At 47.7% G+C, this 12469-nt stretch overlaps 1 protein-coding gene across 4 annotated transcripts in view; it reads right to left on the minus strand.

Moving 5' to 3' along the window:
- greb1 (growth regulating estrogen receptor binding 1) overlaps positions 1-12469 on the minus strand; it is a 345678-nt gene that overhangs the window by 48780 nt on the left and 284429 nt on the right. For all 4 annotated transcript variants that reach the window (XM_085996301.1, XM_085996302.1, XM_085996298.1 and 1 more), the window contains 3 exons: positions 11165-11364; positions 7264-7359; positions 6540-7138 (listed from right to left, as the gene is read on the minus strand). In XM_085996301.1, the coding sequence (XP_085852427.1) occupies positions 6540-7138; positions 7264-7359; positions 11165-11364 (895 nt within the window). The remainder of the gene's footprint in view (positions 1-6539; positions 7139-7263; positions 7360-11164; positions 11365-12469) is intronic.

Below are 12469 nucleotides of genomic sequence, written 5' to 3' on the forward strand. Positions count from 1 at the left end.
TTCAGCACTTAAAGCTGAATTCCCTTACGAACCTCAAAAAATGGGAAAAGTGCTTCAGCACCAACACAAGCCAGGGAAGGGGCAGCCAGGGTCTCACAGTGAGCACTCCAGCTTTGTGCAGGGGGTCAACACTGCAAGAGAGGTCCTCTACCCACAGGGACCAGGAGGCCCTCCAGAAAGAAGGATGTGGGACCAGATCACCGAGGCTGTCACTGCCAGCAGTGTGGCCCCCACCACCTGGCTCCAGTGCCCAAAGAAGCTCCATGAACTCAGACCACTGGTCAAGGTCAGTGAGTGCATCTTCAAAAGCCGTCTCCTACCAACTGCACCACTAGCCTCACACACTGCTCAATGCACGACCCCCAACCACTCACCTACCAACAATCTGCACCAATCATGAGGCATATCTCCCATTCCTAGCCTCACCTCACCCCCTTGGGGGGGATGGTGCTGGCCATTCTTGGCAGGGCCATGGCCGAGCCCTTGGCCAGCGGCGGGGCTGAAAGGATGAAAGATGCTGGTATCCTCCTTCTGGCATGCACCTCTTGCTTTCCCGCCCTCCCCTCACAACACACCCAAGAAATGCTGCCTGCCCAGCCAGTGGGTGATGAAGAAGAGGGAGAGGAGAGTGAAGAAGATCGATTTCACACTCCCAGCCACCAGCTCCTCAAGGTCGACCAGCAAGGCCATCAGCAGTGTCCCCCACTGAAAGTCAGCAGCCTTCCACCAGCCATGCTGCAGCCACTGGGGTAGCACTGCGTGACATCACTAGGATAGGCAAAGACAGTCACTAAGAGAATGCTCAAGGGTGATTAGTTAATTTCTTGATGTCATATTGGATGGATAAAGTTGAATTTGGAAAGTTTACTCTGTGGTGGCTTTTATTGCACGCCGACTGACGTCACCAGTCCGCCATTTTTTTTTGCTGGGCGCGAATACTTTGCGGGGACGTCCAAAATGGAGGATGTCACAGGACTCGCCACCAGCTGGCGAAAGAGCAGCCATGCTTTGACGGTAACGGGTGGCGTAAAGCCCCCAAGTTTTTCGGCCAGAGAATTAATGTAGTTTGGCAGTGCAGCCAGGCAGCAGTGTGTGATAGAGCCGTATAGTTTTATCACATTACTGGCTTCTCCGACGTGCAGAGTACAATAGCTGGCAAGCATGTAGTATTATGAGCACCAACCAGTAACCCCCTCAACTATCATAATAGGAAGGGGTAACCACATGCTGATTGCATCTGGTTACACACAATCTGGACAAAGAATCATTCTTGAGGGTATGGTAGTGCAATGGTTGTGTTACTGGAGTGGCAATTGTAGTGTATGTAACTGTTCTACCTTTAAGAGAACTATTGTATGTAACCGTCCACCTTTAAGAGAACTATTTTAGGTGTGGCACTACTTTATCCTGGCTGCTGTATACTGTAATACCGACGGTGACCACACCGGTATATAAGTGCTGTGGCAGAATTTATTGGGCAGATTCGCCCTGACCTTCGAATAGTAAAGTCCTGTTTAAGTTACTCTTGTAGTCTGTGTATTACTTCGCTATACAACCCACAGACTTTACAGTAATCTAGTGCCCTGGACTAATAATCCAGAGAATGCAAGTTCAAATCCCATCATGGCAGTTTCAGAATTTGAATTCAGCATTAAAAAAAAACCACCACAAGAGTGCCAGGCAATGACCATCTCCAACAAGAGAAAGTCTAACCACATCTCCTTGATATTCAATGGCATTTACATCGCTGAATCCCCCACCATCAACATCATGGACCAACCACGTAAATGCCTTGGTTACTACAGCAGGTATGCTGGAGCGAGTGTCTCACCTCCTGACTCCCCAAAGCCTTTCTACCATCTACAAGGCACAAGTCAGGAGTGTGATGGAATACTCTCCACTTGCCTGGATGAGTGCAGCTCCAACAACACTCAAGAAGCTCGACACCATCCAGGACAAAGCAGCCCGCTTGATTGGCACCCCATCCACCACCTTAAACATTCACTCACTCCATCACCAGCGCACTACATAAGATTACAGAAACAGGCCATTCGGCCCAACCAATCTATGCCAGCTCCACTCGAGCCTCTCGTCTTTCCTTATCTAAATCTTTCAGCATAACCCTTTCTCCCTCATATGCTTGTCTAGCCTCGCCTTAAATGCATCTATACTATTCGCTTCAACCACTCCCTGTGATAGCGAGTTCCACAGTCTCACCACTGTGGCTGCAGTGTGCAGTACTTACAAAATGCACTGCAGCAACTCGCCAAGGCTCCTTCGGCAGCAACTCCGAAACCCGCGACCTCTGCCACCTAGAAGGACAAGGGCAGCAGGCGCATGGGAACACCACCATCTCCAGGTTGTCCTCCAAGTCACACACCATCCTGACTTAGAAGTACATCGTCGATCCTTCATCGTCGCTGGGTCAAAATCCTGGAACTCCCTCCCTAACAGCACTGTGGGAGCACCTTCACCACACGGACTGCAGTGGTTCAAGAAGGCGGCTCACCACCACCTGCTCAAGGGCAATTAGGGATGGGTAATAAATGCTGGCCTTGCCAGCGACGCCCACATCCCATAAACTGTTGCTGTTATGGATCTGCAGGAGGGTATAAACTAACAAATTGTGGGCATAACCCCCCATTGGGATTCAGGAGACAGAGGTGAGTGTGAAAGCTTCTGGCTGTCTGATAATTCACAGGATGCGATGGTAACTTTTCTAGGTGGGCACTCTCGAAACTGCTGACTGCACCCTCCCACTGATCTCACCATCTCCCATGGCTAGAGTACAGCTTCCCCTTAATAGCGCCGTGATCAGCCTTCTGTTGTCCAGAAGTCTCCCTCTGGTCCCTTGCCTTTCACGGGTATTGTGCGCAAGTATCTGCTCTAACAAGATTGAGGGACTGAAGTGAAGGCGAGCATTTGAGGGAAGTCTCCCAGGTGACATCAGACAGGTGATGTATTAAACCAACTGGAATCACTCTGTTCAGTGGATGAAGGGGTTTCAAGGTTCTGCATGCATGCTCGACACCATCCAGGACAAAGCAGCCCGCTTGATCGGCACCCCATCCACCACCTTAAACATTCACTCCCTCCACCACCGGCGTACCGTGGCTGCAGTGTGTACCATCTACAAGATGCACTGCAGCAACTCGCCAAGGCTCCTTCGGCAGCACCTCCCAAACCCACGACCTCTTCCACCTAGAAGGACAAGGGCAGCAGGCGCATGGGAACACCACCACCTCCAGGTTCCCCTCCAAGTTACACACACCATCCTGACTTGGAAGTATATCACTGTTCCTTCATCGTCACTGGGTCAAAATCCTGGAACTCCCTCCCTCCCTAACAGCACTGTGGGAGCACCTTCACCACACGGACTGCAGCGGTTCAAGAAGGCGGCTCACCACCACCTTCTCAAGGGGCAACTAGGGATGGGCAATAAATGCCGGCCTTGCCAGCGACGCCCACATCCCATAAACGAATAAAAAAAAAAGTAATTGCTGTTAGCAGAGATGGTAACACAGAATATAAGGTCCTGAGTTAGGGACCCCCTTAACCACGGGGCAGTGTGAAGAGTTCCTCATGCAGCTATTATTTTAGAGGGTGAACAGTGTGTTGATGTGCAGGATGCCCAAGGAAGAAAAGACAGAGCGGCTTATGTGTTACTTTTCCTGCCCTCATCTGGTCTTTCAACTTTTTCCAGCATTGGTCTGTAGTTCTGGGGGGGGGGGGGGGGGGGGGTGGGGTGAGACAGATGGAATTCAGACTTTTTTTTTCACAGCATCCTCACACAGACAGTCTCTCGTTCCCTCTCTCCATTGGTGCACCTCTTCCAGGGGCATCTGTAGGTTAGCCTCATTTAAATTCTGTGCTCTTCATTCCTGCCTCCTTCCGATGACTTCATTGGCTGCCTCGGTCAGCTCTTCCATTTGAAGACGTGTTTTAAAAATGCTACAAATTCTTACAAACCACCTACTATCTGACAGGCAGCTCACTCTAGCAACAACAACAACTTGCATTTATATAGCACCCTTAAATGTCAGCTGTGGCTCAGTGGGCAGCCCGCTCGTCTCTGAGTCAGGAGGTTGTGGGTTCACAGTCCCCACTCCAGGGACTTGAGCACATAAAGCTAGGCTGACACTCCCAGTGCAGTGCTGAGGGAGTGCTGCACTGTCGGAGGTGCCGTCTTTCGGATGAGACATTAAACTGAAGCCCTGTCTGCTCTCTCAGGTGGATGTAAAAGATCCCACGGCACTATTTTGAAGAAGGGCAGGGGAGTTATCCCCAGTGTCCTGGGGCCAATATTTATCCCTCAACCAACATCACAAACAGATGATCTGGTCATTATCACACTGCTGTGTGTGGGAGCTTGCTGTGCGCAAATTGGCTGCCGCATTTCCCACATTACAACAGTGACTCCACTTCAAAAGTGCTTAATTGGCTGTAAAGTGCTTTGAGATGTCCGGTAGTCGTGAAAGGCGCTATAGAAATGCATTTCTTTCTTTTTTCTTCAACATAGTAAAACATTCCGAAGTGTTCACTGCTTACTTACTGCATCCTCAGCTTGTTATTGCAATCTTCAGCCATTACAGGCCCTTTAAAGACCAACTCCTTCAATTTCCATTTCAAACAGCACTGTACTCTCACTCAGGCAATGCCAAAGTATATGAAAAATGGGTTGACCCCATGATTGACAGTGGGGTCAGTGCTGGAGAGGATCATTAGGCAGAAGGCTGCCTCTGGGGCACACAACTGACATAAATGGCCCCGTGGATTTTTGTGGTCAATATTGAGGAGGGACGTGTAAAATGTTGGACGACATTCAGACTTGGGCTAATAAGTGGCAAGTAACATTCGCGCCACAAGTGCCAGGCAATGATTATTTCCAACAAGAGAGTCTAACCACCGCCCCTTGACATTCAAATGGCATTACCATTGCCGAATCCCCCACCATCAACATCCTGGGGGGAGGGGGTCACCATTGTCCAGAAACTTAACTGGATCAGTCAGATAAATAATGGGGCAACAAGAGCAGGTCAGAGGCTGGGTATTCTGCAATGAGTGTCTCACCTCCCGACTCCCCAAAGTCTCTACAAGGCAGAGTAAAGAGTGTGATGGAATACTCTCCACTTGCCTGGATGAGTGCAGCTCCAACAACACAATGAGCTCGATACCATCCAGAACAAAGCAGCCCGCTTGATTGGCACCCCATCCACCACCTTAAACATTCACTCCCTCCACCACCGGTGCACCGTGGCTGCAGTGTGTACCATCTACAAGATGCACTGCAGCAACTCGCCAAGGCTTCTTCAACAGCACCTCTCAAACCTGTGACCTTTACCACCTAGAAGGACAAGGGCAGCAGGTGCAGGGGAACTCCACCACCTCCAAGTTCCCCTACAAGTCACACACCATCCTGACTTGGAAATATATCGGCCGTTCCTTCATCGTCGCTGGGTCAAAATCCTGGAACTCCCTCCCCAACAGCACTGTGGGAGCACCTTCACCACACGGACTGCAGCGGTTCAAGAAGGCGGCTCACCACCACCTTCTCCATGGCAACTAGGGATGGGCAACAAATGCCGGCCTTGCCAGCAACGCCTACAACATAGAAACATAGAAGATAGGAGCAGGAGTAGGCCATTCGGCCCTTCGAGCCTGCTCCGCCATTCAATGAGATCATGGCTGATCATTCAAATTCAGTACCCTGTCCCTGCCTTCTCCCCATATCCCTTGATCCCTTTAGCCTTAAGAAATATATCCAACTCTTTTTTGAATATATTTAATGAACTGGCCTCCACCGCCCTCTGTGGCAGAGAATTCCACAGGTTCACCACTCTCTGGGTGAAGAAATTCCTCCTCATTTCAGTCCTAAATGGCTTACCCCTTATCCTTAGACTATGACCCCTGGTTCTGGACTCCCCGGCCATCATAAACATCCTTCCTGCATCTAGTCTGTCCAGGCCTGACAGAATTTTATAGGTTTCGATGAGATCCCCTCTCAATCTTCTAAATTCCAGTGAGTATAATCCCAATCGACACAATCTCTCCTCATACGTCATTCCTGCCATCCCAGGTATCAGCCTGGTGAATCTTCGCTGCACTCCTTCCATGGCAAGAACGTCCTTCCTCAGGTAAGGCGACCAAAACTGCACACAATACTCAAGCTGCGGTCTCACCAAGGCCCTGTACAACTGCAGCAAGACATCCTTGTTCCTGTACTCGAACCCTCTTGCTACGAAGGCCAACATACCATTTGCCTTCTTAACCGCCTGCTGCACCTGCATGCTTACCTTCAGCGACTGGTGCACAAGGACACCCAGGTCTCTTTGCACTTCCCCTTCTCCCAATCTATTGCCATTCAAATAATAATCTGCCTTCCTGTTTTTGCCACCAAAACAAATTAAAAAAAACAATCTTCTGAATTCAGGTATATCATGATGAGTGGACTTTCTTATTTTAATTTCCACTCACAATGTTTTAAAACTGCAGCCATGAACCATTTTATGACCTATTGCTATCCAGCCCCTCCCCCTCACCTGTGGTGGGCCATTCAGCAGAAGTCTGCGTGGATGAAACATCTCCGTTCTGCTCTGTGTCTTGTTGAAATCCATGTGGTTTTGTTTAGCCACTGTCCACTGGCGATAGTACAGGGATTGCTCTGTGGAAGTCATCATCTTGGCCAACGACGGATGAAAGGAGGTTATCCAATGCACTGAATGGTGTGGAAGAAAGGACGATATTTTAGCCACGCCAGCATTGTCCACTTTAGTAACGATCTCGTAGACCAATTTTGGGAGAAACACAGTTGGCGGTTGACTTGCTGCCTTTGTCCTTGGGCATTGGGATGACGTGTGTCCCACAACGGGAGTCTGAGTCGAGGAAGAGCCAGAAGAAAAGGTTTTTGAGGTTCTTCTTGAGCTTTTGCTGCTGTTGTCGATTTGATCCAAGTTTATTCTATGCTTTTCTGAATAGCGCGTCTCGTGGATAGGCTTCTGCTGGGTGTTGTCTGCTCTCAGCTTCGGCTTGTCTCTGGTCACACTGCTGTCCTCACTATTAAGAAATTCAGCATTCAGTGGATGTCTTGCAGAATCCTCTGCTCCGGAGGCGGAGAAAGGATCACTCTCACAGATTAAGCCTAAATTTGCCATAGAAAAATAAAGATATTAACTTACGTCAGATTGCAGCAAGTTTGAGTAATGCTTCTTCTGGTCCACTATGTTTTTGCAAAACAATTTCAAAACTCAAGAGTATTTTTCTTACTTGAGGCTTTTGATGATCTAGATGAAGCTGAGTGATTAGAATATGAGCGCTGTCTCTTAATACTACATTTCTTTCCCGGGTCTGCAACTGTGGTCACTAAAATAAGAGCAACAAATAAGAAGTCACAGTGAAACATTAGTCACTGGAACACATTTATGATGCATTTAAAATATAAATGGTGATAATTCGTTTTGCCTGCATTTAAAATATAAGCCCGTATTTTCCGATTGGAGGCTTCCTGCGTGTGGAGGCCTCCTATCGGAAAAAAATCTACGAGCTTACCCGAGGGCTCCCGAGGTCCAGACACTTCCGCTCCTGGGCCTCTCCACAGTCGAAGTGTGCAGGGCCCAGGTATCCCGGGGGCCGCAGGGCCCGGGTATCCCGGGGGCGCAGGGCCCGGGTATCCCGGGGGCCGCAGGGCCCGGGTAGCGCAGGGCCCGGGTATCCCGGGGGCCGCAGGGCCCAGGTATCCCGGGGGCGCAGGCGGTTCGCAAGCCTCCCTGGGATCACGTGGGCCATGGGGAGCCAATAGGAGAAGGGAATCTCCCTTCGTACTTTTGACAGCTTAGACATGTCAAATATATGAATGGAGATCACCCTAAAAAGAGACTAAAACATTAAATACATTTTTTTTAAAACCATCACATTTTCTAAATGAGTTAAAACTACAATAAATTAAATATTTTAAACAAAAATTTAATTAAAAAAAAAAAATTAATGTTTTTTACGGGGCTAAAAATAAACTTACCTTTTTTAAAAGTATTTTTAAATTATAAACTCTTATGCTGGTAAAAGCTGGCCTTACACAGGCTTTTACCATGCGTAAGATTTCTAAGGGTTTTCAGCGGGCGGAGGTTGTGCAGAAAGCGGAACTCTCCCCCCGCAGAGGCCCTTCTCCAGGGCAGGTGGAGGATCTGTCAAGAGGATTCTCCACAGATCGGAAATGCCGGTTTTCAGCGTGTGCGCTTCACACGTCTGAAACTAGCACTTGTGAGGCCCCTACATGTGTGTACACAGCTCGTACCCACCCATAGACATCGGAAAATACGGGCCAATATTTTTTTCTTTCCTTGCCGTTGATCCTTCCACATGGTAATGTCTAGTGAAGGTGGTGAGCAAGTGACCTGCTCACAAGCATCTCACAAAGCTTCAGCAAACTGTTGGGAAGTGCAGAATCAGCCTTCTGTTCCCATCCCACTATATGGTGAAGCCCCGAGCCCTCCACCGAATCCATTTCATGCTGCACATATCATTGGCTAGGCTCCAATTGGAACATTATATCCGATTTTGGGCATCCTACTTTAGGGAGGATGTTTCCCCTGGCTGGGGAGTCTAGAACCAGGGCTCAGAGTCTCGGAATAAGGGGTCGGCCATTTAGGGCTGAGATGAGGAGAACTTTCTTCACTCATGGTGAATCTTTGGAATTCTCTACCCCAGAGGGCTGTGGAGGCTCAGTCGTTGAGTATATTCAAGAAAGAAAGAAGGAGTATATTCAAGAAGGAAAGAAGCGTATATTCAAGAAGGAAAGACTTGCATTTCTATAGTGCCTTTCACGGTCACCGGACGTCTCAAAGTGCTTTACAGCCAATGAAGTACTTTTGAAGTGGAGTCACTGTTGTAATGTGGAAAATGCAGCATCCAATTTGCGCACAGCAAGCTCCCACAAACAGCAATGTGATAATGACCAGATCATCTGTTTTTGTTATGTGGTTATGTTTTTTGTTATGTCAAGACAGAGATCGATAGATTTTTGGATATCAAGAGAATCCAGGGATATGGGGATAGTGCAGGAAAGTGGAGATGAGGTAGATGATCAGCCATGATCTTATTGAATGGCGGAGCAGGCTCGAGGGGCCAAATGGCCGACTCCTGCTCCTACTTCTTATGTTCTTATGTAGGAAGCATGTCAAGGCCATGGAGGGGGTGCAGAAGAAATTCACTCTGATGCCAGGGATGAGAGACTTTCGTTATTAGCAACGATTAGAGAAACTGAAGCTCCTTTCATTAGAGTAGCGCAAGTTAACAATTTTGATAGAAGTATTCAGAATTATGAAGCGTTTTGAGAAGGTAAATAAGGAGACACTACTTCGACTGGTCACGGAGTTGGTAACTGGAGGGCATAAATTTAAGATCAAAAGAACAAACGGAGAGATATGGGGATTTGTTCATATTATTCTTTTACACAGAGAGCGGTTAGGGTACGGAGTGCCCAACCAGAAACATTGGTGGAAGCATAATCCATAATGACTTTGAAAATTGAAGTGGATAAATATTTGGGGGAAAAAATGCAAAGGCTATGGGAAAAGGACAGGGGAATGGAACTAACTGGATCATTCTTTCCAAGAGGCAGCACAGGGGCGATGGAGCGAATGTTCTCCTTCTATTAAATTTGCATGTCGTCTCACCACTTCCTGACTATTGACTCATTCCCTGACTCATCGTGAGTTCAGCTGGCTAATGTTGTGTCATTAGTATTGAGCCATGCAGACCAGAGTACTTGACCATTCTGTGCTGTGGACCTCCAGGAACTAGGCTAAGCAGGATCAAATTTCACATTCAACAGACAGAGAAGACTTTCATAAAATCAATCTTGCTGCACTTGAACCCCAAGATGAAAGGTCAGTGTGCAACACAGTGCCCTTAAACCTTGTCATTCAACGTCGAGTTTTCCCCTCCCACTTGTCTCAAAGGTAGAGTAGCTCATCCAATAGTGCAGTTCGACAGGATCCTTGCAGTCCCCTGCTAGCCTTGTTCAGGCAGCAATCCTCGAGGTCAGTGGATGTAGACAGACTTTTACACTATGGTGCATCACAGCCAAGCCTGCACATCAAATGTCCAGATGTGTGAATTTTTCAGCAGGTGTCACGAGTCATCAGGAGCAGAAAGCCTGGCTGGTTTTTTTTTGTTTTCCAATCTAGAGACACTGAGGTCATTTGTGATGTCTCCCAACACTGCTCTGCATTTCACACTTCATTTAGAGCCATTGTTTGTTTCTTTACCTATCCTCCCTTCTTAGGCAGTCCCTCGGAACCGAGGATGACTTCCTTCCACATTAAAAATGAGTTCTCAGGTGACTGATGAGTCCAATGCGGGACCTACAGTCTCTGTCACGGGTGGGGCAGACTGTGGTTGAAGGGGCGGGTGGGTGGGGTGCTTGGGTTGACGTGCACTCCTTGCGCTTGGCTTCCGCTTGCTCCCGGCGAAGAGTCTCGAGGTGTTCGGCGCCTTCCCAGATGCTTCTCCTCCACTTTGTGCGGTCTTGGGCCAGGGATTCCCAGGTGTCGGTGGGGATGTTACACTTTTTCAAGGAGGCTTTGAGGGTGTCCTTGAAGCGTTTCCTCTGCCCACTTGGGGCTGTCTTGCCGTGCCGGAGCTCCGAGTAGAGCGTTTGTTTTGGGAGTCTCGTATCGGGCATGCGGACAATGTGACCCATCCATCGGAGCTGATTGAGCGTGGTCAGAGCTTCGATGCTGGGGATGTTGGCCTGAGCAAGAACACTAACCTATTACTATCTCGTCTCACCTTGAATATCTCTTAATGTCTCTTCTTTCATCCCCTCCCCCATTTCCCAGCCCCCAAACTGCCTTTTGTTTCATTTCCTGCCTTTTCTCAGTCCTGACGAAGGGTTTCGACCCGAAACGTTGACTCTATTTCTCTCTCCACGGATGTTGCCTGGCCTGCTGAGTTTTTCCAGTATTTTCTGTTGTTATACTGCTCTGCTTACACCAGTTAACCAAGGATCAAAGCTGGAATTTTCCTGCACGACGTGATTCAATTCTATGGCATGTACTTCATGAAACCACTAAGTCACCAGGATCACCTTACTCTCATCAGTTTTTATCCACTGGTCTCAAGAGTTTTTGGTCATTTGTGTCCACTTATTTGTTTCAAAACAGCATACCTTCAACTGCGACATTGTCCTCGTCATCGTCAGTGCTGCCTGGCTTATCCAGGTCACTCTCGGAATGATCATTCACCATCACCGACTGCCCAGGGGCGTCAAGAACTACATAACAAGCTGCTAGGCCCAGTTCTTGCTCCAGGGCAGTTCGCAAAAGACAAGTTGAGTTTATTAAACGTAAATCGTAGTACTTTGCAGACCTGGGAAGGGAGGAAAGCAGAAAACTAGTTAAAAGTAATGCCAAGCAAACTTTAAGATTATCTCATTTACTTCACCAACAAACAGAGCCTACAGCTCACTTTCTAAAAACAAATTCATATAACACACATAGAAATTGTACTTCTCGTAGGGATACAAGTTTCATCTTGAGCATTGCGAAGGGAAAAGGACAGCAGGAGCCAAACTATATTCGACATGTGCCAGTGAGAGAGATGACAGTACCTGCCAGAAGAGTTGCATTAATATGTGGGCCTGAAGGTTTTTTTTCCCCAAGCGGTGATATCGGCCAAACCAGAGCAAGGGATTGCGGAATTTCGAGCACATTTACATCCAGCACAAATCGAGTTTCCGAGATCTTTTACACTAGTTTAAAAAACATCACGCTAGAATCTGACCCGGGCCGTGCGCTCAGCTCGAACTAATTACCATTGGGAGTTTCCGCTAATTGCACCCTGCCCAGGGCGCGAACATTAAGCCTGTTTTTTGGGGTTTGGGGGGGGCACAAGGGCACCAATAGGCGGGTTTTAAAAGCTTCTGAATTTTAAAAAAATTACTAAGAAACTGACTGCTGTAGCCCAATATAATTAGTAAATGTTTCTGTAGAGTTTTTTCAAATTCATTTTCAGTTATTTAAAATCAGGCTAAATCACAGGTGGTCATCACAGTTTGACTAAAAATGCGTATTTTTTGTGATAAACCATTTTCAGCCGTATTAATCAAACTGCCCCCAGTTACCACGCTTAAATACATCAAGGAACATTTTCTAAAACAAATTTTTTTTTAAAATTAGGTGCTAAAACGCTGCTCGATTGTGCTGGTTAATGCAGGTTTTACGTTCGGCGATATGCAAATGAGTTTGAGCGGACACTTGCCGGGGTGGGGAGGGGGAGAATCACTTCTCAAAACTGGCGCAATTTGCACCTGGATCGCTGATTGTGCCCAATGTGGAAACTCTGCCCCATGATAAATAATGCCAATTCTAAATGCTTCACTTGTTCAATGTGTGGAGGTCACCTTCTCTTGGCTGTCCACATCCAATCAAACCATGTAAAAAGCGCAATATATAAAATTTAAATGGATCCACAA

The sequence above is a fragment of the Somniosus microcephalus genome, chromosome 9 (genome assembly GCF_052327205.1).
Source record: "Somniosus microcephalus isolate GS21.2 chromosome 9, FLI_Smic_1.0, whole genome shotgun sequence".
Classification (NCBI taxonomy): Eukaryota; Metazoa; Chordata; class Chondrichthyes; order Squaliformes; family Somniosidae; genus Somniosus; species Somniosus microcephalus.